At 42.0% G+C, this 25739-nt stretch overlaps 1 protein-coding gene across 4 annotated transcripts; it reads left to right on the top strand.

Moving 5' to 3' along the window:
• Window positions 1-393: 393 nt before the first annotated feature.
• Window positions 394-25726, top strand: LOC116064944 (pecanex-like protein 1). Of its 4 annotated transcripts, none has more exons than XM_031320351.2 (36): window positions 394-765; window positions 1779-2266; window positions 3308-3516; window positions 3618-3723; window positions 4006-4045; window positions 4229-4324; window positions 4660-6408; window positions 9404-9533; window positions 10042-10211; window positions 10568-10625; window positions 10745-10910; window positions 10993-11150; window positions 11361-11514; window positions 12043-12075; window positions 12197-12368; window positions 12660-12770; window positions 12918-13009; window positions 13119-13228; window positions 13691-13796; window positions 13910-14002; window positions 14125-14275; window positions 14908-15052; window positions 15462-15639; window positions 15876-15984; window positions 16089-16218; window positions 16329-16387; window positions 16489-16704; window positions 17881-18134; window positions 19650-19880; window positions 20043-20146; window positions 20246-20393; window positions 20486-20716; window positions 20943-21217; window positions 21308-21477; window positions 22161-22567; window positions 22679-25726. In XM_031320351.2, exons 2-36 carry the CDS (start codon window positions 2114-2116, stop codon window positions 22826-22828), a joined length of 6864 nt encoding a protein of 2287 aa, XP_031176211.1. In that variant the 5' UTR covers window positions 394-765; window positions 1779-2113; the 3' UTR covers window positions 22829-25726. The 4 variants fall into 4 exon arrangements, with proteins under 4 accessions (XP_031176211.1, XP_031176210.1, XP_031176212.1 ...); XM_031320350.2 differs by having other exon boundaries at window positions 394-725; XM_031320352.2 differs by having other exon boundaries at window positions 394-725; window positions 15465-15639.
• The last annotated feature ends 13 nt before the right edge of the window (window positions 25727-25739 follow it).

The raw sequence follows: 25739 nt of genomic DNA on the forward strand, positions 1-25739 counted from the left end.
TCGATGAAAATGCAAGAAAAAGTATCGTATCGAATCCTAAAAGTGTGGTATCGCCCATCCCTACTCTGTACCAGCCCTATCCCTCTGGAACAACCTCCCTGCAGATATTCAAAATGCTACATCCCTGGACATTTAAAAAAAAAACTCCTGAAACACCACTTGTTTACCACAGCCACCAACCTCCCTTAATATAGCCACTGCAATTCTGTAAAGTGTCCTTGGGTTTCATGAAAGGCGCTATATAAATAAAAGTTATTATTATTAATATTATTATTATTATTATTATTTTGAAATATAAGAGAAAAATACCCTCCCCATGACGTCAGTTTATACGGCCAATCAGCACCATGGGAACCTCTCTCTCCCTCGCTTGATCGCTCTTTGTGCGTGCGTTCATGCGTACGTCCGTGCGTGTGTGTCAACTAGTTGTTAGCTAGCGCTAGCTACCCAGTTAGCTAGCTCGTTGAAACATTTTAACACAGGCACCGTTTATGCCAAGAAACAGCTGTTGTTCATCATGAGAGAGGACCTCCGCTCCCGCTGTATGTCTGTCAACCTTTAAAGACAAAGAAGATGGGGGACTTTGAGAGAACAATGATAAGTTAGCCAACAGTTTTTGGACAGGCGATTGCCTTGCTCGCTAGCATCCTGAGAAGGAAAGCTCTGAGATTTTGCAAGGACTGGATGCGGAAGGAGGATATGAAGCTGGACAACTAATGCTAATTGTAAGCTCTGCTGGGATCCAACTGTGGAAAACATTTCACTGTGAGCACAATTATCAAGCTAACATTAGCTAATGACAGGCAACTAACATCCACATAGCTAGCGATCAGCGGTTAAGCTGTTGTAGGCTGGAGGTACGTTTAACGTTACCAGCTAACGATGAGGACATAGACGTTTCCCAGGTTCAAATAATGCTGGTATATGCGGCCTAGCATTAGCCGGTAACTAGCGTCAATAGTAGTGTCTAATGATGTTTAATGTTTGTCAGCCAGTTTGCAGTAGTGAACTGCTGCTATCGATTATGTTTTTATATTCACCGAGGTGATTGAAAGCGGTGCTGGTTAAACAGGCTGAATTGTACCGATCATAAATGCATATTCGTTAGCTAGGCTAAATTGTCTGCTAGCTTGCTAATGTCAATCAGAAAACTTGATCTAGCTGGCACAGTAATGGCCTTGAAATGAGAATAGTGTGTGTTAGCTCTGTCTGAAATCTGATAGGTATATCAACTATGTAATGTACATCAATTTACAAGCTTTACACTCATTTTAATCATTGTAACGTGAGTGTGTGCCAGTGTCAGTTTAAGTCATTCTTACCTGTGCTTTTAGTGATCACTCAAAAATTCTCCAACTCATCGTAGTAGCTGGTCAAATGATTATTACTGTGTGATCTAGGTTAGAAGTTATGAATGATAAATTATTTTGACTCAACACAAATATAGTCTCATTTATCTTGTGATCTTATGCTAAATTAATTCAAGATCAGCTGTAAATCAAGAGGAAACTGTATAGTTTCATAATCATCATGTGGAATTTAAGGAAGTACTAAAGATAAAACTAGAAACTAACTAGAAAAGACCCTTTTTAAGGTACTTTTCTCCACAATTTATGTGCATCTGAACAGCTGACAGATTTATAATACATTTAAACTTATTTTGTGATTTACAGTGTAATTTCATGAATGGATTATTGCTCAGCGCCCCTCCCCACTGAATGCAATGTTTAATATGTAGCTACATATACGAAACAAACCAGTTTTGATCTTTCTTACAGATGAATGTTTTTTCATACATTCAGTGGGTTACCAATGTGCCAAAAAGTCACCTTCTTGATTACCAAACAAGGATTAGGCTAGAGTGTGGTGACGTTGGTGCAGGGAGAGAGCACATACTGGCACAAGAATATGCAAGGACTCTTAACCTCAACTGAAGTGTGCATATCCAAGACACAGAACTATTGTCCTTAATGACACAGTCTTGGTTAACCTGCCATCCCCAATGGAAGTGCCATCGTAGACACAAGATACTGTGGCTCGAACTGCTGCACAGTTTTATGAGCTACAGCCTCGGAGGAAGCATTTCAGCTTTTGGTTGAACTTGAAGGTGGAGATGGGTTCCCAAGCTCTTCAGATATTGCGGCAGGGTGTGTGGGCTTCACTCACAGGAGGCTGGTATGTGGACCCACATCAGAGCACGTTCTCCAACTGCTTCCACCTCTACCTTTGGATATTTCTCCTGGCCTTCCCCTTTCTACTGTACATGGTAAGCACGTTTTCACAGCAGGTTGATTGCATGTTTATCAAAAATACATGAAGGAACTGCTAAACTCAGGCACACATCCTTATAAACATTGTTTACACAATACATGGTTGACACATAGCGTTACCTCATATTTAGTTTTCTAAGAATGCAAACTGTACGAGAGACTAAACACATATTCAGAATTAAAGACCTTTTCCAATACTGCAGCATGTGCATAATTAGCTGGCATTTAAAAGAAAACAACACATTTGATATTGTTTTTGTTGCCATTATTTGTATGAGCTGTGTTAACATTCAGAAACACAAGTGGGCAGACAACCAGACAGGTTCGAAACAAATCCCCAGTTTACCGCGGTCATTAGAAGTGAAAATGAAAGGGAATGCATCAAAAGTGCATTTTAATCATCCGTTGTGATTGTAAAATGGTGTGCATGTAAAACAGCAGTAAGTGAGGGAAGAGTTCATAAAAAGTGTGAACAGTGAAGTCTGCAAGATCTTATGTACAGTACATTCACAACTGACAGTGTGCGTAATAACTTTAACATTTGCCTCTTAGTTCAGTGTTAAGTGTTTTACAATGTGGGAGAACTGTGGATTTGTTTAAAATTGGCCTGAACATATGTGGTTGCCCTGTGCACTCCATTGTGTTGAATAGTTGCTGGGTGGTGTGCAATAGGAATGGACACATCTTCATAAATAAGATCCCTGTTTTAAAAAATCTAAAATAACCTTTAATTGTATTAATACATAGTCATTAGAACATTTGAATGTCTAAATGTAGTGAACACATCATTTTTACCTTCTTTGGTAAGACATTATTTTATAGTACAGTTGTCTATAAGCTTCCTATTTGAAATGAGCAATGGGAATTTGCTTTCATTAGTACATAGCACTATGTTTAGTTTGAGGTCTTTTCTGGGATTTACAGTTTGCCAGCCATTGTCAAATAATTCCTGGCACTCACTCCTTGAAGTGGACTGCGTTGTCTCATTTTTGTATTAAGTCTGAGTTGCTGTCAATGTCTTTTTCACTCCCTCTCAGGCTCTTCCTCCTAGCTTGGTGGTTGCAGGCGTGTACTCAGCCGTAGTGGCAGTCTTTTTCACGGCCATTAAGGTGGTGAACTATCGGCTTCATACTATGTTCGACCTTGGGGAGATTGTAGAGAAGAAGCAGGCCTCACTCACAGCCGATGCTGCAAAGACCGACGAACGAGATGAAGGTTCAGGTGCCCATGATGGGAATCAGCACAGGTAAGAAGATTTTCTGACCAATTTTGGAGAACCGTTATGAAATCACAATGCTGTGACATGCTTAATCCTTTTAATTTGCTTTATGTGTAACTTCTCCACAGGGATAGTCATGTTGGTGTAGAGATGACTGTGTTTCGGAAGGTCAACTCAACACCCCCGGTGCGCTGTAGCTCCCAGCACTCTCTGTTTGGATTGAACCAGGTGTCGGTGAGGATTACCATATTTTATAAAAGCATGCAGTCTCCATTCTTCTCCCTCCATCATTTCTCTAATTCTACTCGTTAGAAAATGTTTAATTTCTACATTTCCTACATCAAGTATACCTCAAACAGTCATTTAGAACATTTTGTTGAGTTCCCCTGCCAGTCTGCTGGGCAAAGGTTTTCATAAGATCCAATGTTGTCATGGCCTTGTTGACATATATTAATATGGGTTAACCATTTTAGTGCACTAACTGTTTTTGTTTTTCAAATTGTCCTTATTGTTCAGGAGTTCTTGCCCCAGCTGGAGGATACAGGAGGCACTAAGGGTAAGTATCTGAATTCTGTGTTTTTATAATGCATACCAGAATTTATTTTAAACAGTGGTATATAATGTACAATCTTGAGTCTTACACTGTCCTTCCACAATTAAATTTAAGCGTCAGATCACTGTGAGTTTAGCCTGTGTTGAATATGCATGTTTTTCAGTGACCTCTTTCCTTTTACCTCAGATATGAAAGAGCTAATGCGGGAACAAGGAAACAATAATGTGATTGTTAGGTCAGCTCACCGGGAGATCCTACGCCAGAGGTCCCAGGACACCATTAGTAAGTCTTTAACTATTCAGTGACCAGAAACCAGCATCATACACTGAACACTGTCTAATCCTGCCTGTATGGAAATGAGGCAAGCTCAGGAGACCAGGCTATAAGCATACCAATACTGTAGACATTCCATTGTAGGCATAGTTCTTACTACTATCCATCAGGATGAATGTTAGTGCATGCATCCAAATTTATAATACTGTTATAGCCTTCCAAAATGCATTTTAATCTGATTTTGATGCATTTTAATCTGAACTTGGTCTGTCTTTTTTTTTTTTTTTTTTTAAACACTTTATTTGTACTTTTCCAATTCGAACTTGGTCTGTCTTACTGTACAGGGGCTCCCAGTGTGGTTCAGTCCTGCATTGCTGCTGCTCTGGGAGGAGATTTCCCACGTCTCATGGGAGTATCTGGAATGACAGCTGGATTTGGAGAACCTGGAGACTGCTTGTCTATCCCCCCTTCACCCTCCAGTCAAGAAGATGGAGGCGAGAAAGAACAGTTGCATGAAGTGGAGAAGTTACCAGAACAACTTTCTCAACAGAGTCCTGAGGACAATGGGTTGGGGGCCTATTCTCCCCTTGGCCCCTCTGCTGAATCTGAGAGCTTGGGGGACACTCCCCTTAGCCCCCTTATAAAGAGCAGCTTAAGTGAGGAGCTGAGTGAAAATCTCCTTGGTTTGGGCCTTGACCCCGTGGCTTTTGCACCTGGGACTGAGCACCCAGGCAGCCGCAGTGGGGTAGCACTAGCTGCCGGATCTACGGACAGCTGTTTCAGTGCAGGTGGAGCCACCACAGACCGTGAGACGCTAAGCACGGTTAGCAGTTACCGCAGTGAAAAAACTGATTCCACTCAGCTGGAAAGTCCTTCATTCAGCCAGTCCCGGCCTGCAGATGGACAGGCTTCTGCCTCAGCATCACTGATAGGCTCCAACATCCCCAAGCCCTCAGAGGATCCAGCAGGACAGGGTGGCAGTGATACTGACAACCTGTCAGACAGTGTGCTACTGCGCTCCCCTTCCAAAGAATTCTCCCTCAGCCAAGGCCTAGACAGGACACTTGTTGAAGGAGAGGATTTGTCCCCCGTACCCTGTGATATTGCACAGCCCCGTCCTCTCCAGAACTCTTCCCCTTCAAGTAGTGGCCACTCAGAGGTTTGCGATTTAGACAGAAATGTCCCGGTTCCTCCTCTACCCCCACCTCGGCAGGCCAATTCAGTGCCCTCAGGGCTGGCCCTGGGTCTTGTGTGTTCTGAGCCTGCTTTGCCCATATCCTCTACCCCCTTTTTACTCTCTGACCAGCATGCGCTGCAAGCCCAGCAGGTTGTGCGCCCTAAAGACTTAAAGCTGCTGCGGGCCAGTGGCAGTAGTGTAGGACACAGGCCAGGCCGAAGGAAAGCTCCACGAAGGCGAGCTGGAGCAGGAAGCAGTAGTTTTGACTGTGGCTCTTACAGGCGTCACCACAATCATAGACAGCACAGAGATTACATCCCTGTGCGCAGCCGACTGGGTGCCAAGGCTTACAGTGAAAGTTTGTTTGAGGATTCCAGCGACGAGGACGATGGCAGTGACATGAGCGCTGGTTCTAGCCTGGGCTCTCAGCGCAGATACAGCTCAGATGATGATGATGACGACGATGATGACTCAAGTTCCTCTACCTCCTGCTATTCCCCGGACCTCGCTAACACTGGTATTACATCCCCGCTTCCCCCTGCTGCTCAACTGCCCACTCCAAGGGAAGGGGATTTACCTGAAACTGCTGGCCCCTCACATTCTCGTGCTGCTCAGCGCTCTTCTAGCACTGCTAGTGCTAAGACTCATGCAAGAGTGCTAAGTATGGATGGGGCAGGTGGAGGCCAGAGCAACACAGCGGCTTTGCCTTCTACACTGCTTACAATGCCCTCCACCTCCACCCCTGCACCTCGCACTCTCACCATCTCTAAATCTGATCTGGAAGCCCGCACCATACATACTGAAGGCTTTCCCGGAACTCATCATCATCGGTTGGATTCTCTTGGAGGCTCTTGGACTGGCAACCAGATGGGCTGGAGGGCAGAAGAGCTGGTTGAAGAAGGAGCTGTGGGAGGAGGTGAGTTGGCGGTAACCTTATAATCAAGTGTCCATACTGTGTGTTTTTGTTCCATAACTTCCTAGTTTTTGGTGCGTGAGATGGCAGAATCCTGGGATATTTTTTAATATGTTTTGGAGTATCACGCTAATTAAGTAAAGTATCCAGTCCCAAATATGAAGCCGTGAAGTTGTGAGGCATCTTGAGAAAAAAAGATTCTGGCTGATATTGTTGACTGGAAATCATTTATTTTCCATAATACAATATTACCATATTTTATTTTGTCTACAACAAGTTAATGCCAAAGAAAGTATGTCCCTTATCTCTTGCCCTGCACCAAAAAACCCAAAAGGGTTGACCATAACAACTTCAGCTTTAAGTTGGTGGTGATTTTATATATCTAGTGATAAACATGTACACAACACGTAACATGAAATTAGTACATGAAATTAAACTGAAAGATATACATTTGTAAAAAAATATTTAACACAAATTAAGTGGTGCCAATGAAAGAGATCAAATTTAGGTATAAATTAACAGTGCTCACATAAAATTATATACAAATGAAATTTGCGGTCTGCCTTGACTCTAATTAAATTTACTTATTTAGCGTCACTATCCCTTTAAGGTGGATCTGAGTCACAAATTTAAAAGTAAACATTGCAGTAACTTACCTTAAATCAGTGCTTACAGTACCTCCATATTTGTAACTCATACTGGAAGTTTACAAAACTGTGAAATAAATGGAACGCAAATTTTAAGATGTTGAAAAGGAGCTGTCTGCCTTAAATATTAGTTGTAGCTATTTGTTGTAATACAACAGAGACAAACATTTCCTTTAACACCACAACATGCATGTGTTTGGAGACAGTGGTAGTAGTAGGGACTAGTGAATTTAATGCAAGATGCCAACTGCCTTATAGTTTATAGGCTGGAAGCCGTTTTAATGCCTCGCTGTATAAACAAAAATGTTTAAATGGTGACAACCTTGAGAGGTGGGCTGTCTTTGGCAGACGGAGGGTGTTGCGTTGCTTAAGACTGGTGCTGCTCAGTAAGCTTTTGTATGTTGAAATGGAGCATTTAATGTGAAAAAAATAAAAGCACAGTTCTTTTCTCTTTTGTCTTGGCCTTACCACTGATCTAAAGGCAGGAGAAATACAACCAGCTAAGGGGTTGCTATGCCCCCAACACAGTACAGGTTGCTTTTTATCCCGAACCTCCCCTTAAACCTTACCACTGTGCTAGACTCTACTAGGAGCTTGCATTGCTCTGTTGCCTTTGTAGTGATCCAAGGAAAGCATCATGAAGGAAGTTGTTCCATGAACTATGACTTATCCTAAGTGTCCATATGTCCTTAAAGAGTTGGCACAAGTGCCATTTCTCAAATAAGCAATAGCCCTAATTTAACACCTATTTGCTTCTTTACAAGACAAACATTTGTTTGTTGTGGAACAAACAGACTTTGCCCTGTATGCTGTTGTAACACTTGCAATAATAATACCAAACTTAACATATCTTGACTTTTAAAGGTGTATTCTAAGTGCTTTTCTGACAGTTGAGGAAATATAACCGATACAAGTGAGTAAATAAGATCATTGGAAAAGCTGCGATAGAAACTGAGGACAAAAAAGATTATAAAATATAATGAAGCATTGTTTTACAGTATCCAGCCTCAGATTACAAAGACATTATCCCCCCTTGACTTCAGCCTTGACCATAGTACAGTCAAAAGGACTTTTCCAAGATACAGTAGATAAAGGAATTTACAGGAAACTTAATTTTTCTTCCATATCTATATGTATGAATACATAAAATATATCTAATAAATCTGATACAGCTACCTGGGGACTGTAAGTACCAGATACTTCAACAGTGCATCCACTTTAATTATCACTTTAGCACAGACAGACAGGGCAGAAACTGAAAGTCTGTTTACTAATTAATCTGCACTGATGGTGTTGACAAAATATCAGCCTCATATTTGCAGACAGGTGGCTAGCTGACGTTAGCTGAACACTGAATAAAGTAGAATCCACACACTGTTCACTTCCACAGCTTCAGGAAAGGAAACACAAACTGAGGGCTCAGATCAGTGTGCAGACTCTTTTTCAAGTCTATCCCTCTCATATATTCAATCTCTAAATATGCTACGAGACAGCCAGAGTCAGCTAACCATCCTGAGTCCCGTCAGTCGTGACTCAAGGCGGCTAATATAGCCAGCTATCATCTAACTTACGTTACTTTTTAGCTTAAAGTAATCTTTTTGTGCATGTTGAAATAATGTACTTTAACCTCTAATTACTTGAGGAAATCACTGATGTAGCTTATTCTGTTATGCTACAGATGACCATCAACATTAAAGTGCTCATATACATAAGTGCTTTTTTCCTTTCCTTTATTGTGTTATATATCTTTTTTGTGCCTGTTATAGGTTTACAAAGTAAAAAAGCCCAAAGTCCACCCCAAAGGGACTTACCATCTTCCAGAGAAAACACTGTTCACAAACTGCTCCAAACAGCTCTATTATAGTCCTGCCTTTACTTCCGTGACAAACGTGTGTCACTTTGTAACACACGTTATAATGCTCGCCTAGCTGCTAGCATGGCACTCCCTCATCCAGCAGTACTTACTGCGCATGTGCGACTCCCAACAAAGATGGTACAGAAGTGGGATGTCTGAGCATAATATGAGCACTTTAATGTGTCATTAAGCAATATTGTTTACCATGAACATGGACTCAGTGGGGGTTGCCATGCCTGGATGAATGTAGAGGAATCAGAGTTTTATTAATATTTAAGCTTTATTCAGTTAATACATACAATTGCACAATGTCTCATCAATGAGTCATTGAGGATACTTGTTTGGTAATGTCTGCTTTGCATAACTACCTTCTAAATGCAAAAGTTACAATGGCAAAAGTAAAATCCAATAATGGGCTATTGTTAGATTCCTTGTATTGTGTATTGACACTGTAATGTAAACCATTGCATTGATGTAACTGATAACCCTTTTCTAGCCTTGGCTTCAGAGGATGGGGACAAACACGACTCCGTCAGCAGTGTTAAGAGGACCCAGGCCATCCGCAGGAGACACAATGCTGGGAGCAACCCTACACCGCCCCCTTCCACCATGGGATCCCCTCCCAGGTTAGTCGATTTAGCAGACCTGAGAGAGGGTTATAGTTGTTTATCGGTGTTTTTTGCCCCCAACGGCTCCTTCCAGGCACTAGGATTAGGCACTTGTTATGGTTAGGGTTAGGGTTAAGGTTAGGGTTAGGTGCCTTGGAGGCAGCGGTCGCAGCGCTGCCTGGAAGGAGCAGTTTGGGGCAAAAAAACACCATTGAGCGTTATAGTTGGTGCTTTGCCTTAACTGTGCCTTTATTTGCCCCAATCTCTACCAAGTCTGTAGTAGTCAAAACAAGTCAGTAAGTTTACAGTTGATGGATGTAAGAATTAGTCATTCTAATTAAATTTGCGACTGTGTGGAAATATTCCTGGAGATTTGCCATAAAATGTATATTCTAAGCAAGTTTTGGAGTAGTGAATGATAAAATACAAATTGAGGGTACATGCCAGCCTCAGCAGGACTGATAGAAATAAAAATGTAAGGCTAATGTTAGACGTTAGTTATTCAACACATGTTTTGTTCCTGTAGCCTTCAGGACCTCCAGCGGGCTCGGACCTCCTCTCATTCGCGGACCCGCACACTTCCCTCAGCCTTACAGTTTGCCTCCTCACTCCTACTGCCCCGCAGTGGCATCCACGAGGCCTCCACCTTTGACGACACATCAGAGGGGGCAGTGCACTATTTCTACGATGAGAGTGGTGAGTCAGTGGAATTTAGGGAGCAGTTCAACATTTTGGGAAATGGGCTTATTCGGTTTCATGTTGAGTTAAATGAGAAGAATAATACCGCTCTCATGTCTGTCCTTTTTAAATATAAAGGAAACCGTGAGCTTAGATTAATGACTGGACACAGGTGGAAACCACTTCTTTTCTATTTCCATCAAGTTTGCCTCTTCCCCCTATGTTTGTAGGTTGTTCTGTTATGTGTTGAGTTTATGTTATTAAATAAAGTTCAAAAAGTGGGGGGAACATACAAATGTATCAGCTGTTATTTCTACAAATGTGTCCGGAATATTTCTTGTTGTCATTTCAGTTTTCTGTCTTTTGTGTAACAGGAGTAAAGAGGTCCTACACATTTGGACCTGGTGGAGGTGGTTATGAGGATCCAGTTCAGTAAGTTCTAAAGTTTTTATTACCAGGTTTCCCTTTTTTCAAGACTATGAGAGTTAATTTGCTTTAAAAACGTCATGACTAAAAGCTACAATTAATGCCATAATATTCCATGCTTGCAGGGAAAGGGAAAGGGAACGGGAAAGGGAAAGGGAAAGGCAGTCCCAGTCCTCAAGCTTCACCTCCACTGAGGTCCAGGAAGGGGCCCCAGTCCTGTCCATGCTCCAGCCGAGACCTGTAGTTCTACAGGGCATGCAGGTGCGCAGGGTGCCTTTGGAAATGCCTGAGGTTAGCAGTCTTTGATGTTTGTTGTGGCAGATGATTTCAGGTAGAATGTCATGTAAATAATAATGTGTCGCCTCATCTCTAGTTTGATCTGGATCATGAGTCTCTACAAGAGTCCCAGGAAAACACGCTGATGATTGAGGAGAAAGCCAAACCCAAACAGTACTATCGTTTTTGGGTTCTGCCCGGAAAGTGGCTGAGGGTTCGATATGATCGACTGGCTCTTCTGGCCTTATTGGACAGGTACGCCAGACTGTTGGAGTAGAGGAAAGACAATATTCTGTTTGGTCCCTTGTTCTCCAAGACGATGCATAGCTCATTTTAATCATGTAACGTGTTGCATGTCCAGTAGTTATCATTTCAAGGTAATCAAAGTATCAAAGTAATCGTAGTGGGGTCAAAACATTTTTAATAAGTTGTCAAAATATCGATTTCTTTGCATTGTGTTGCCAGGAACCGCCGTGTGGGAGAGAACGTGTTTGCTGTGGTGCTGGCCAGTCTGGTGGCCTTCCTGGGGTTCCTACTGCTGCTCCAGGGCTTTTTCAGGGACATCTGGGTTTTCCAGTTCTGCCTAGTCATTGCTAGCTGCCAGTATTCTTTACTGAAGGTACCTTACTGCTTGAGTTGGGTACCTTATCTGTGGATTTTATTAACAAAATGGATCTCATATCTTATTTTTATATATATATATACTGAAGTAAACACAATGACAACAAAGTTTTTATTTTTATAACAAGATGGCTTCATCCCCAAAAACATTGCAAAAAAAAAAGGCAGTGTTTGTTCATGTAATTTTTTGATTACAAAAAATTGACCCATTGATGGCTGTGAAGATGACAGAAGTCAATGTGGTATGTCTCTTTTGCCGTGAAGTTGAGTTTTATTTGTATCACAGCACAGCCTCCCTCAAGACTACAGAAGATGTAAAATGCTGCTCCAATCTTTTTAAGCGATTCAGAGTTAAAAATCTGGCTTAATCAGTATAGCGTCTACCCAGCTGTATACAATATAATGTATGCATTAAATTATCCTGTGTGTGTGTTGTCTCCATCTGTCAGTGTGGCTTCTGTTTGTTTTATTATGCAAACCGTATGTGAAACCAATGAAGCTTAAATTCCCTGCCTCTTTTTTTCAGAGTGTGCAACCAGATGCAGCTTCTCCCATGCACGTGAGTACTGGTTACACCTTTTTATATGCTAAAATGTATTTAAAGCACAAACGAAAACAAGAAATGTCACCTTGTTATTATAGTGTAATCGTGGCTCGCCTTTTTTTTTGTTATTTAACAGGGCCATAACTGGATCATTGTGTACAGTCGGCCGGTCTACTTCTGCTTGTGCTGTGTGATGATCTGGATCTTCGACCTATCTGGACGCTCTGGCAGCCTGCAACCCTTCTCTCTCTATGGTGTCACCTTCTTCTCTGCACATTTCCTGCTCTTTATCAGGGATATGCTCATTGGTTAGTTTTTATACACAACTCTTTACATCACTATTTTACTAGGTGTCCAGGTCACTACTCCCACTAAGATTGTTATTACATTGGCATTGTCAATATTTATAATTAGACTGGTAATTTAGAGAATAGCCATACTATACATGTTCATTATACCACTGCTAAAACTTTCCACAAAGTTTTAAACCCGACAGAATTTTGTTCAAGTTTCAAGTTAATAGATTCAGTTGTTTTGTGTGTGTGTGCTTTATTTGATTTTCATGGCTTTTTAACATTATTTTCTTTTTTGCCCAACAGTGTTTGCCTTGTGTTTCCCGGTCATTTTCCTGTTTGGGTTGCTACCTCAGGTCAACACTTTTGTGATGTGTCTGCTGGAGCAGATCGACATGCACATTTTTGGTGGAACTGGTAAGAACATGTTTATATAGACAGGATGATGGTGTAATACCTTGTCAGGAAATTAGAGAAATGTTACAGCATCTTAAGACTATTGGTTTAGAAACTGAACATTTGTGTTTAGGTTCTTCCTTATCTTCCCTCTGTCTCTTTCCTCAGCTACTACCAGCCCCCTCTCATCTCTGTTCAGCCTCATACGCAGTGTGTTGGTGGCTGCTCTGCTGTATGGATTTTGCCTCGGTGCTATCAATGTATGTGGAACAGAGACACACTTTTTCAGTTTCAGAGATTCTGATCAGAGTAGGAATTGATGCGGAGAGTCCTAAATTTGATATTGTTTTGTTTATTTGTTTTCATTAGGCACCGTGGGGGGATGCCCATGTGCCAGTACTGTTCTCTGTGTTTTGTGGCCTACTCCTGGCCTTATCCTACCACCTCAGTCGCCAAAGCAGCGACCCCACCATCCTGTGGTCAGTATTTTGTTTTACATTGTCAATAATGGCCTTAGATATCATTTAAGTTTTTGTTTTTACATCCATGATAGATTACCAGTTAACAATTTTAACAATTACATGTAGCCGTGGCGAGTCAATGAGCACACCTGAAGGAGCTATAAGCTCAAACATGGAATGCATTTTCTTAGTGTCAAACCAGTTTTTGTTTTAATAAATTTAGCCCCTTAATTTTGAAGTAGTGTCTCATGGCTTGTCTACACAGCAGGGGGTGTCAACTGAGTTTTTCGGTCATTTTACGCATGTATCTACACGGATTATATAATGGGCTCTGAGCGCTAGGAGCTACGCACAAAAGTGTGCCTGTTGACAAGCTGCTTTCACTACGCAGCCTGTGTAAACTTTGACGTTACACCTGTTACACGCTTTTTGTTACATTTCTCACGATTCCTTCTTGTATGTTTTTACCTCTTACATCAGGTCACTGGTCCGGTCTAAATTATTCCCAGAGTTGGAGAACAGGACACCAGAAGAACCCCCTGTGGAGATCAAGGACCCTCTTCCTGAGAAGCTGCATAACTCTGTGGTAAAGATCGCCGCTCAATTGCCTGCACAGACTGCAATGGGACGGTTTCACTTTTGATTTCAAAGTGTCAGTCTTTTTTTACATTCTTGTGCCTTCTGACTGTGTCTTTGTAGAAAGAGATTCTTCATTCAGACCTCGTCATGTGTCCCCTCATGGCTGTGATTACCTTCGCCATCAGTGCCAGCACCGTTTTCATCGCTCTTCAAGTTAGTTGGAGCAGGGTTTACGATCCTAATCTTACAACATATTTATCATTTTAGTGAAAACATTTCCTTGTCTGTGTGAATTTTCCTGCTAATGTTCCTCTTTTTTTGCTCTTGATCCACAGCCTGCTCTTAGCTTAGTGTTGTACATCCTGGCCGGAGTTGTAGGTTTCATTACACACTATCTCCTGCCTCAGCTCCGCAAGCAGCTGCCATGGTTCTGCCTGGCTCACCCTGTGCTCCGCTCCAGAGAGTACAGTCAGTTTGAGGTCCGAGGTGAGTGTCTGATTGCTCTTTTATCACATTCACATACACAGAAAGCAGTATGGGGAAGTATCTTAAACGTATAAGAAGAAAACCTACTATATGAACAACATTATAAGTATCCCCACTGGAAATAGTTGCGTGGAGTAAATAAAAAAAAACAGTAAGATTTGTTGTTGAAGTGATTGCAACAGCACCAAATAATTAGTTTATTTAAACAACAATTACACAGCTGCATATTTCCAATATCACTGACAGACTACTCAACAACATCGATAGTACTTAAGTAGCTGAATTAAAACTAAAAGAACTACTATAGAGATTAGATTTATTTCATCTCAAGGCGTTTTTGTCAGTGTAAAATAACTTCACACTGCATACATGATGAAGCAGCCTGCCTTCTCCTGTACATCTTCCTTCCAGGCATCATATGTTGATCTATTTCCAGTATTTGAAGTACTAGGGCTGTCAGAAATAGTACACCATACTACCCATTGTATAAACATCTTGTAAAACATTTTTCAGTCGGATTTATTTGACAGCTGTGAAAAGCTTTAGGGGGAACATGAGGGGAAAAGCTAGTGTTTGGACTGTGGATCTCCTCAACAAGTGCGTAAGATCATTTTTCTTTCTGTTTGCCCCAGATGCTGCTCAGTTGATGTGGTTTGAGAAGCTGTATGCATGGCTTCAGTGTGTGGAGAAATATTTCATCTATCCGGCTGTGGTGCTTAACTCCCTAACAACAGAAGCTCGAACTGTGGGCCAGAACCATAAAGAGCTGGACATCTAGTAAGCCTTGCATCATTGTGTCTCCAAACTATTTCACATCCATACATTATACTGTTTTCCAACTCCGTTCCCCGGGGATATGTGCCATTAGCTGTGTGTGTTGGAACCGTAGAACATAAAATGAATAGACCCACTGAACCACCCCCAGGTGTATTGCTTCCTGCAGGTTGTGCTCAGTAGCATGAGATACATAAAATATATTCTTCTCCTTTTTATTCCCTCTTCAACTTTTAGACCAGTCTGTATATTAGTCAATGTACTGGTGAATACATGTTCAGTTGAACTGTAGTACATGTAGCCACTTGAAGATCTCTTGTCAATCTTTACATTATGGTTTTAGCTGTTATGTCAATATGTGTCACTCATTTTCTTCTGTCTCTCTGTCTTTTCCTCGACACCCCACCCCCAGCAGCCGAGCTCTCTTCATTTCAGTAGCAGGCATGAAGTTGCTGCGTACGTCCTTCTGTGCCCCGTCGCAGCAGTACGTCACGCTGTGCTTCACCACACTCTTCTTCCACTTTGACTATCCACACTTCTCAGAGACCTTCCTAATCGACTACTACTTCATGTCAATTCTCTTCAGCAAGGTCAGGATGCACACACCCTGTCAACTCAGAATTTTGATCACAAACAATACAATTATTTTATTTTATTCTACTCTAGTAGCAGTTTATTGTGCAACAGCTTAATGTTAACGAGTAACACCCAGCTGAGAAGCAAAATTGCACTGCCCTCCCTGGTTGAAAAACACATAGTGTGTCTTTGTTGTGAATAGAGTTGTCAGTGTGTTTTTTTTAATGTTTTTGTCCTTTTGAATTCTTAGATGTGGGATCTGCTGTACAAGCTGCGCTTTGTGTTGACTTACATTGCCCCCTGGCAGATCACCTGGGGCTCAGCCTTCCACGCCTTCGCTCAACCCTTTGCTGTGCCCCGTATCCTTCAGTTTCTTTGATTTTTATGTCAATAATTATGTAGTGTCCACTTTACTGTATAATACAGTCTAAAACGGAGATATCCTTAACTCATGTTACTTCAGACTCTGCTGTGCTTTTTGTTCAGGCCATCTTTTCTGCCATCTTTTCCACCCCTCTCAATCCTGTCCTGGGCAGTGCCGTGTTTGTCACCTCGTACACCAGACCTGTAAAATTCTGGGAGAGAGACTACAAGTATGTTTCTTGAAAAAAAGAATCTATACAAAGGAGAAATCACATGTCATAAAGTCCAAATATATAAAGTGTTTTCATTCAGTTCTAATGCTAGTTTGTCGTGTTTGCAGCACCAAGCGCGTCGATCATTCCAACACCAGACTTGCCACTCAGTTAGACCGCAACCCAGGTATGTCATAACACTCTTCTCACAATCAAATGATCTCTTTTTAACGCATATTTATTTTTGTTCTGTTGTTATGGTGATGGTCTTTTTTTCTGCCCTCAAAGGTGCCGATGACAACAATCTGAACTCTATTTTCTACGAGCACCTGACGCGCTCTCTGCAGCACAGCCTGTGTGGAGACCTGCTGCTCGGCCGCTGGGGCAACTACACCACAGGCGACTGCTTCATCCTCGCCTCCGACTACCTCAACGCTCTGGTGCACATCATCGAGATCGGCAACGGCCTGGTCACCTTCCAGCTGAGGGGTCTCGAGTTCAGAGGTCAGCAGCAAGGGACGATGGGGGCTCACAATGTTTGTAGCTTGTAGAATGAGCTCAGTTAGAGTTGTTCACCTGCTGTTTTGAACACCTCTCGAGTTCTCACACAATAGCATTTATTTATAGAGATCAGGCTGTTGCACAGTAGGTCAGTCAATAGTACTCATGTAAAAAGTGGCAGCTGACAAGGTCAAGCTACTGTGCACCATGAAAAATATAGCTATCAGACATAACAACCCTGTATTTTATATGTATGCCTTGGCACCAGCGATAGCAACGGCCTGAGGCATTATGTTTTCGGGATGTCCGTCGGTCCATCCATGAACACGATGTCTTAGGAACGCCTTGAGGGAATGTTTTTTACACTCATTGTAAAATTTCACACAAATGTCTAATAGGATACAAAGATGAAGTGATGGAATTTTATATGTTAAAGGTCAACTTCACTGTGACATCATGATGTTCTGCAAAAATGCTTTTCTGGCCATCATTCATAACTTGATTGTGATCATATTTTTACATTTGGTCGGATATTGAATTGGGTGCCCACCTTGAAACTGTGGTGATTGTATAGATCTTCTTTGCTGCTGGGTTGAAGATGTGTGTGAAGCATCCATGTTTCGCCAATTATATTCTTAAGTCTTCACCACATTATTATTATTATTATTATTATTATTATTATTATTATTATTATTATTATATGAGTCTGGACAGACATGAATCTAAACTGCAACTTGACTGGTTGGCAGAGGCATACAACTGCAAGGCGGTAATTCTAGTTATTTAATAATTTACTTTTTGTGCCTTTTTAAAGTAAATGTTTATTCTTCTAAAGAAAAGATCAGCTTCATGGCTGTGGGTATTTTAAGGTTGTTCAAGAAAGATAGATGTGGTGTTGATGTTGTGCATCACTCTCTTAAGACGTCACTTGACGATAAAGCATGGCTTTATAATCTAAAATTAAAAAATCTTAGTTATTTTTAAAATAGTTATCTTGATGTTTATGCAGGCACAGTGGATGTTTATTCTTGTAGCCTTGTATTTAGTCCAGTCAAATAATGGAAAATTATTTTAATTCATTTTAAATGTAAATGTACTTTGCCGAATGTTGCAGAGATTGATACTTTACAAGTATATAGCTCTTTGCTTATGCAGCTTATCTGCGTCACATCTGTCCAGGTACCTACTGCCAACAGAGGGAGGTTGAGGCCATCACAGAGGGGGTAGAAGAGGATGAGGGCTGCTGCTGCTGTGAACCTGGTCACCTTCCCCACATGTTGTCATTCAATGCTGCCTTTGGACAGCGCTGGCTCGCCTGGGAGGTGGCCGCCACCAAATACGTACTAGAGGGCTACAGCATCAGTGACAACAATGCAGCCTCCATGTTGCAAGTATTCGACCTTCGTAAGATCCTCATCACATACTATGTCAAGGTAAGCCATTGATCAAGAGAGTTCTTCTTTTTGCTTAGTTTTCTTATACAGGGTTTCAAAAAAAGTCTCTACAATTCCAAAATCTAAATTTTAGTCCTTAAAAAGTCTTAGATTTGCTGAAGTATTGTGTTCATGGTCATAAATCTTAAATTTTAAACAGGTCTTAAAGGAACACGCCAACTTATTGGTTAGATAAGTCCATACATACCCTTCTAATCTCCGTGCGTGTCGTAACTCTGTCTGACGCACCCACCGCTAGCCTAGCTTAGCACAGATGCTGGAGGTAACCGGCTCCATCTAGCCTACTGCTCCCAATAAGTGACAAAATAACACCAACATTTTCCTATTTACATGTTGTGATTTGCATTTGCTCGCAGCACACAAGACGCTCCGTGGTGAGGAGCAGAGAGTTCGCCTGGAGTTTAAGTTGCTGCGAGCAAATCACTCCGCCCAAGTAGCAGAAGTAGCAGTGCTTCGCCTTCTGAGAATATAGTTCCCAGTATATATATGGTTAGAAGATGTCTGTGTCTCATGTGACCTTGCTATTTGTACATGCTGTGACTATACAAATCACAACATGTAAATAGAGAATTGTTGGCGTTATTTTGTCACTTATTGGGAGCAGTAGGCTAGATGGAGCCGGTTACCTCCAGGATCTGGGCTAAGCTAGGCTAGCGGTGGGTGCGTCAGACAGAGTTACGACACGCATGGAGATGAGAAGGGTATGTATGGACTTATCTAACTCTGGGGGATACAGTGAATAAGCTAAAGTCCCAATAAGTTGGCGTGTTCCTTTTTTAATTTTCCTACGTCAATGTAACGCTACCTCTATCTCTCATTGAAATGTTCCACAGCTCTTTGGATTGTCTTTTTTTTTTTTTTTTTTTTTATTCTGTGGTTTTGTAGTTGTTTCTGTTGTTAGTCCAAATATAGTTTGCTGTATTACGACTACAAACGAGACCAACATGCAACCAATCTAGACACCAGTCCTATAATGCCAATGACGAAATCGGAGAATTGTTTCAGACAGTGTTTCCGGACTCTGACATCTGACTTTGTTTTTGATGTTGTGATATAGGTTTTAAATTGAATTCATTCATTCACTTTTTAAGACCATTCTTAAAAAGTCTTAAATTTGACTTGGTGAAACCCTGTTATATCTTGCTTCTTGCAAACACTTGACATGGTTGCATGCCTCTTTTTTTAGCTGCTGGAGATTCAAGACTGTATTTTATAAGATTACTTATGTCTACACTTCGTTTAGAAATGTCTGTTTAATATCATTTTTGTTAAATAAGTTCCTGTTCACATTGCTTTTGCATATACTGAAGGCCTGATTGAGTTCAGACCAGGGACCAGTTCATGACCAATCACAGTAGGACTGAATAATAAGTTTTTTATTTTGAAGATCCAATAGCAATGTAAAATGTGCACACACTTTACATCCAAGCCTTGTACTGAAATGATAACTGAAATTGAAACCTCTAACCTTGATGTGTTTGTTCCCTTCATCAGAGCATCATCTACTATGTGAGTCGGTCTTCTAAGATGGAGGAGTGGCTGACTAATGAGACAATTCAGGAGGCTCTACGGCCTTGTCTCGGGCCTAACTACGTAGACAGTGACCCCACCTTCAACCTGAACATCGATGAGGACTACGACCACAGGGCCTCTGGCATTACCCCCTCCTCATTCTGCATGGTTTACCTAGACTGGATTCAGTATTGCAACAGCAGGCGTCAAACGGTTAGACTCTCATTCACAATAGAATCCAACAATTTTAACTTATGATCAGAATACATATTTAAAACGTAATCCTGGTACAACCGGAGTAGTATTTGTGAACAAAATGTCACTGTGAAAAGTACACTATTTTACCATTTGTCCAACTTCTCTATTGTGTTGTAGCCGGTGACTTGTGAAAGAGATTCTCCACTTGTCAGCCTCTGTTTTGGGCTGTGTATCCTGGGAAGACGAGCTCTGGGCACCGCCTCCCACAGCATGTCTGCAAGGTAAGGCATACTACCCTGTTTCTCACTGTGGTTATTACCACCTGTCACTACCCAATATGCAACTGTTGTTGTTGTTGTTGTTGTTTATCTGTTTGACAGTTTGGAGCCGTTTCTCTATGGCCTCCATGCACTCTTCAAGGGAGACTTTCGCATCACGTCTCCCAGGGATGAATGGGTGTTTGCAGATATGGACCTGCTGAACCGAGTTGTGGCACCAGGAGTGCGGATGTCCCTCAAGTTACATCAGGTAGAGGAAGAAGAAGAAAACTAGCCCTGAGGTTAGAATGACAGTTTTTAATCCCTGAACTGAGACCAACCCTGTATTCTACGTTTCCTCAGGACCACTTCACATCTCCAGATGAGTATGAGGATCCTATGGTTCTGTATGACGCCATCACTGCCAATGAGGAGAAGATGTTGATATCTCACGAGGGTGACCCCGTGTGGCGCAGCGCCATTCTAGCAAACATGCCTTCACTGCTGGCACTGCGCCACATCATGGATGACGGCAGCGACGAGTACAAGATCATCATGCTTAACAAGAGGTTCCTCAGCTTCAGAGTCATCAAGGTTACAGCTCTTACTCTTTATTACTTGGTGTCTTGTTATCTCTGGCTTGTTTAATTAACTATTGCTGTATGGGTTTGTTGGTAATTTAGTCCTATTTTTCTATGAAATTCAGTTGCTTTATGTACAGGATGCTTTTCCCGCCCTGAACCAGATAAGGGCTGTGTTGTTTATATTCAGCCTGTCCTCCCCTGCACTCCATTGACCTCCTTCTGCTGCACCCCTACAGGTGAACAGAGAGTGTGTGCGTGGGCTGTGGGCGGGCCAACAGCAGGAGCTGGTTTTCCTGCGCAACCGTAACCCAGAGCGTGGTAGCATTCAAAACGCCAAACAGGCCCTGAGAAATATGATTAACTCCTCATGCGACCAGCCGATCGGCTACCCCATCTACGTGTCCCCCCTCACCACCTCATACGCCGGGGGGCACAGCCAGCTCCGGTCAGTGTGGGGAGGCCCTATCAGCCCACACAATATTTACACCTGGCTCATCAGTAGCTGGGACAGGTACGTGGTTTGAACTTCATGTGACACAAGTCTTTCGGGGACAGTGATGCTAGTGTGAACATCGTAAATCTAATGTACGTCCCTCTGCAGGTTACAGAAAGGTTGTGGTGCTGGCTGCAACAGCGGAGGAAACATTGAGGACTCCGACTGTGGAGGCGGCTCCACCTCCATCTCCACCAACCCAGCCGTTCACACCACCCAGAGTACACCCGCCTCCAGCCTTCCCCAGCCGCACATCACCACTGTCCAGCCCTTCATGGGTAAGACCTGAAACCAAGCACTGATTTTGTTATAACAGGGTTTCCGTGGGGCCTTAAAAAGTAAAAAAAAAAAGTAAAAATTTTAGGCCTTAATTTTCCTACATCCATGTAACGCTACCTCTAATGCTTCTGCAGCGCTTTATAATGTGTTTTTTATTCTGGGGTTTTGTAGTTCTTTCCGTCGTTAGTCCAAATATAATTTGCTGTATTACGACTACAAATGAGACCAACATGCAACTTATATTGCAGCCAATCTAGACACCAGTCATTTAATGCCAATGAGGAAATTGGGGAATTGTTTCATACAATGTCTCTGAACTCTGATGTCTGACTTTGTTTTTTCTGATGTCGTGATAAAGGTCTTAAATTTCGTCCATAATGGTCTTAAAAAGTCTTACATTTTTTATTTGGTGAAACCTGTATAAACCAATATTGTATATATTATAGATTGCTAAAATAGTTAAACTGTTCTGTTCTTCTGTTGTTTTACCCTGATGTCGTTCATACATTCAACAATGCTTGCTTCTGGTCAAAACGTTCAGCTGGCCAGACAGAAGGTGTAAATGTATTAGGAGCAGTTCTTGCCTTGCCTTTTGCAAGGAATGCAAGCTGAGTAATTTAATTTAGACCTTTTTAATTAAGTAAAAATGACCTAAATTAAATGTTTTTTCCTGGCATTTCAGGTACAGACAACCCTGTAGGTCCAACCCAGAGCTGGCCTCACCACCCCCAACCTCTCCCATTAGCTCTGCTTAGCCAATCAGAGGGCAGGATGGAGGCAGGACTGCTCACAACCCTTCAGCGGACATCCTCAATCCAGGGGCTCCTGTGCCAGCAGCTGTCCAGCTCCCAGCTTTCCTTTAGCAGCTCTGTGGCTCCTCCTCCTCTGCAAGGCCCAGAGCGCTTCTGCCCAGCGAGCCTCCTGGAGAACTCGGGGCACAGAGCAGGCCAGCGGGCTGGCCTCGGCCAGAGCGGTGGACTACACTATGAGAGCCACTTTGGCAAGTGGAGTTTTTCAGGCAGGAAGGGCTTTAACGGAACAGCTGCAGTGGAGGGGGAAGGAATAACAGTACAGACCATACGCACACAGGTGAGTAGGCTGCTGGTCTTTTAGTGTTCACTCATATGCAACTTTAGTTGTTCAGCCCATAGTTTTCTTTGATTTTCTTGGCTGAACTTTTTTTCTTTCAATATTTTACAGCCTATTCCTGCACCCCTACAAGAGGCCATTCTGATACAAGATCCTCTGGGAGCCACTCAGACGATGGATCCCACTCTGCTGACTGCAGGGGACCCCCCCATCCCCCGAGAGGAATCCACAGAGCTGCCTTTACTTGAGCACCTGCGCTGAGTCTGCACTGGGAGACCCCGAGTGACATGCTCTGCAGTGAAAGCACACCGCGGTCGAATCTGGACCGGGCCTGGCCCGCCCAGACCAGACTCATTCCACCTTCTGGACTCATTCCATCAACCTTAACCTCTTACGGCCCACTGCAATACTGGACGGATTTGGTTATTTACACATCACCCCTCTCCTTCTTAGCCAAAGGAGTTAAACATCTGATAGCATGCTGAACTGATGCACGTCAGATCATGAAATGATTTCAGCCAACCTGGTTTTTCCAAAGTCAGCTTTCATCATGACTTGGGATGATATACTCGTCTTTGTTTTCTGACAAAGGCACTTGGTGTCTCTATGGACAACCTTTTGGTTGTAACAGTAGTGACAGGCCAGAAAGGCCAGAAAGGCCAGTGCAATTATAAGGGATATTTTGCTTGAGGATTTATTATTTTTCTATACTGGAGAATAGGGGATTGCGTAAGACTTTGGCATCTGCAGCAGCAGTTTTTAGTTGCGTAACCAATAAAAAAAAAAAGAGCTCCTACAGTATGTTGCTGTATGTGCAGGTGAAGGATATATGGAAACCATGATAAGCCTTGTTTTGTTTTTTCCCCATTTTACCATCCTCACCGGACCTACAGTTGCGCGTAAAACAGTACTTAACAGTATATTGACCAATTTCAGGAGCCTCCCCTTCTACTCTCTCCCTGCACATTATACATATTCAACAAGAAAAAAAACACCCCACCAAAATGTCATCTTTGTCCTCTGGCCTTTTTCCTACAGAGGTGCCTGACAACATCAACACTCAACAGTTCTGTCTTGAAGCAAGTTTCAGGGGGAAACAAATGCCCTTCCATCCCAGCCAACATGTGGTGCTTTAACTGCTAGTTTACAGTCTATTCAGGCCTGGAAACAAGTCCTGAATCTGACTAGCAACACAGTGATGTGGGTTGACTTCAGACAGAGCTGGTGTCCATTGATCAGGATCAAGCGGAGGGTGATTCCAATCTGTGAAAATTGTGTTGATCACAGACCTACAAACTGGCCTTTTTGTTTGGGTGGAATGTCTTTTTTTTTTTTTTTTTTACTTGAAGAATAGGTGCACCAAGTTTGTTTTCTTTGGATGACCGATCAATGACACCCTCTCTGATTGATCAGATCCACTCAGCTCATGACTTTCTCAAATAAAGGGACCCAGGCTGCTTTGTGTGGGGAGCTCTGTTTTCTTTGCCTGCAGTATGGCCCCTCCCGTTACTATACTACTGCTTCTGCATCTCCTGCTACTACTAATATACCCACTACTACTGCTGTTTCTACAGTCAAATCCAGCGTTTTAGTTGGAAATAAACAAAGTTGAATAAATACTGAAAGCAAAGGTGGAATATTTATTTGATTAATATTGTCTTACAGATATCTTTAACAGGGTTTGTCAATATGGTGTGATGATGTAACGAATTGAAAATCTGCCTTCTGTCAACTGTACCCCCACCCCTCCCTCAATTTGTTTGGTGTCATCACATTTGTATCATCTCACCAATGGCTGTTTTTTTTTTTTAAGTCTTTAATATAACTGGAAGTATTCCTGAGAAGGCACTTTAAGTTGGTTTCTTTCCCACTCCTGCACTCTCTTTGTTCCACCACTGTGAGAAGCAAATTAAAACACTGAGGTTTGAAGTAGATCACGCAAAAAGAAGCTGGCAGTCCAACCAAATGTGGCCCCAAATGTGTCTTTGTCTGCAGTGGTTGAATGATTCTGAAATAACCTTGTGATAACAGCAAGTGTTGACAGAAGACTTGCCTCGTATGCTATTTTTCTCACCAAATTATATCTTAGAAATGGTATTCCCCTTTCGGAAACTTGAAAGGAGGCCAGCGTTCTCAGGGTCTATAATGGGAAAGAAATTGACTTTTTCTGCAGGAAGACTTTTTGTTCGAAAGGAAGAACCTCGAAAGGGGGATAAAAGAATAAGTGTCTCGGTAATGAGCCAGGTCGAGTACCAGGTCACACCGACGTTACAAAACACGGCCCCCTTTACAGCATTTTTTTTCTCTCTGGGTTGAAATATGTTCTGCATCCTGTTAAAGCCACATTTTGTTGAATCACTTTGACTGCAGTTCAACCCCCCCCCCCCACCCCACCCCACACACACACACACACACACACACACACACACTCTCACTTCCAGGTCCTTACAAAATTATGAATAAGGCACACAAAGTATAAAGCTTTTTTTTCTCCTTTTTTAAAAATCTTTTTAGCAGCCGTGATATTTCTGTCGGTCTCGGCTGTGAAGAAGCTGCGACAGGTCAAAAGTGCGTTAGTATCCATCTCAAAACAGGTTAGTAACTCCCTCGACTCAGGAAAAACAGACTTTTTGATCAGTACTGTTTTCTGTTTTTCTTTTCTGCCCATTCATCTTGTATCCAGAGCAACGCAGTATTTTTTTTTTTTTGCTGGGAGTATGGAAAGCACAAGTTAACGGACAGACCTGGGGGTCAATAAAAAGGGATTTCTTAATCTCTGAAATTATGTACAGCATGTTTCGTATATAAATATATATTTAAAATATAAATCTATTTTATTATTATTGGATTTTGGGTTCTTTTACATTTAATACACCATGTTGAGGTTTAGGGGAGGGACTCTTGTGTTTACCCATCAAAGGGGAGAGCTGAGTGGAGAGAGGCATTCTTCACATTGAAATGTGCAGTTTGGGAAAAATCAATTAATACTTCTTTTGCACAAAATGTATCATACACCATCCCACTTTGTTATTGTTTTAGTTGTTTTGGCAGGGGGGTCTTTTATTTAAGAACTTTAAGTCGATGTTCAATGTTATGTACAGTTTTTTTATGTGATTATCTTTTCCTCCTATTTAAATTAAAGGTTTTTGTGTCATCGTTTGCAAATCAACTG

The sequence above is a fragment of the Sander lucioperca genome, chromosome 13 (genome assembly GCF_008315115.2).
Source record: "Sander lucioperca isolate FBNREF2018 chromosome 13, SLUC_FBN_1.2, whole genome shotgun sequence".
Taxonomy (NCBI): Eukaryota; Metazoa; Chordata; class Actinopteri; order Perciformes; family Percidae; genus Sander; species Sander lucioperca.

Bases quoted from the DNA above. Each gene is read 5' to 3' on its own strand.
- LOC116064944 (XM_031320351.2), top strand. From the start codon at position 2,114: ATGGGTTCCCAAGCTCTTCAGATATTGCGGCAGGGTGTGTGGGCTTCA. The intron at 3,724-4,005 runs GTGAGGATTACC...CTTATTGTTCAG, and splicing joins TTGGATTGAACCAGGTGTCG to GAGTTCTTGCCCCAGCTGGA. The intron at 15,053-15,461 runs GTAAGCCTTGCA...CCCCACCCCCAG, and splicing joins CATAAAGAGCTGGACATCTA to CAGCCGAGCTCTCTTCATTT.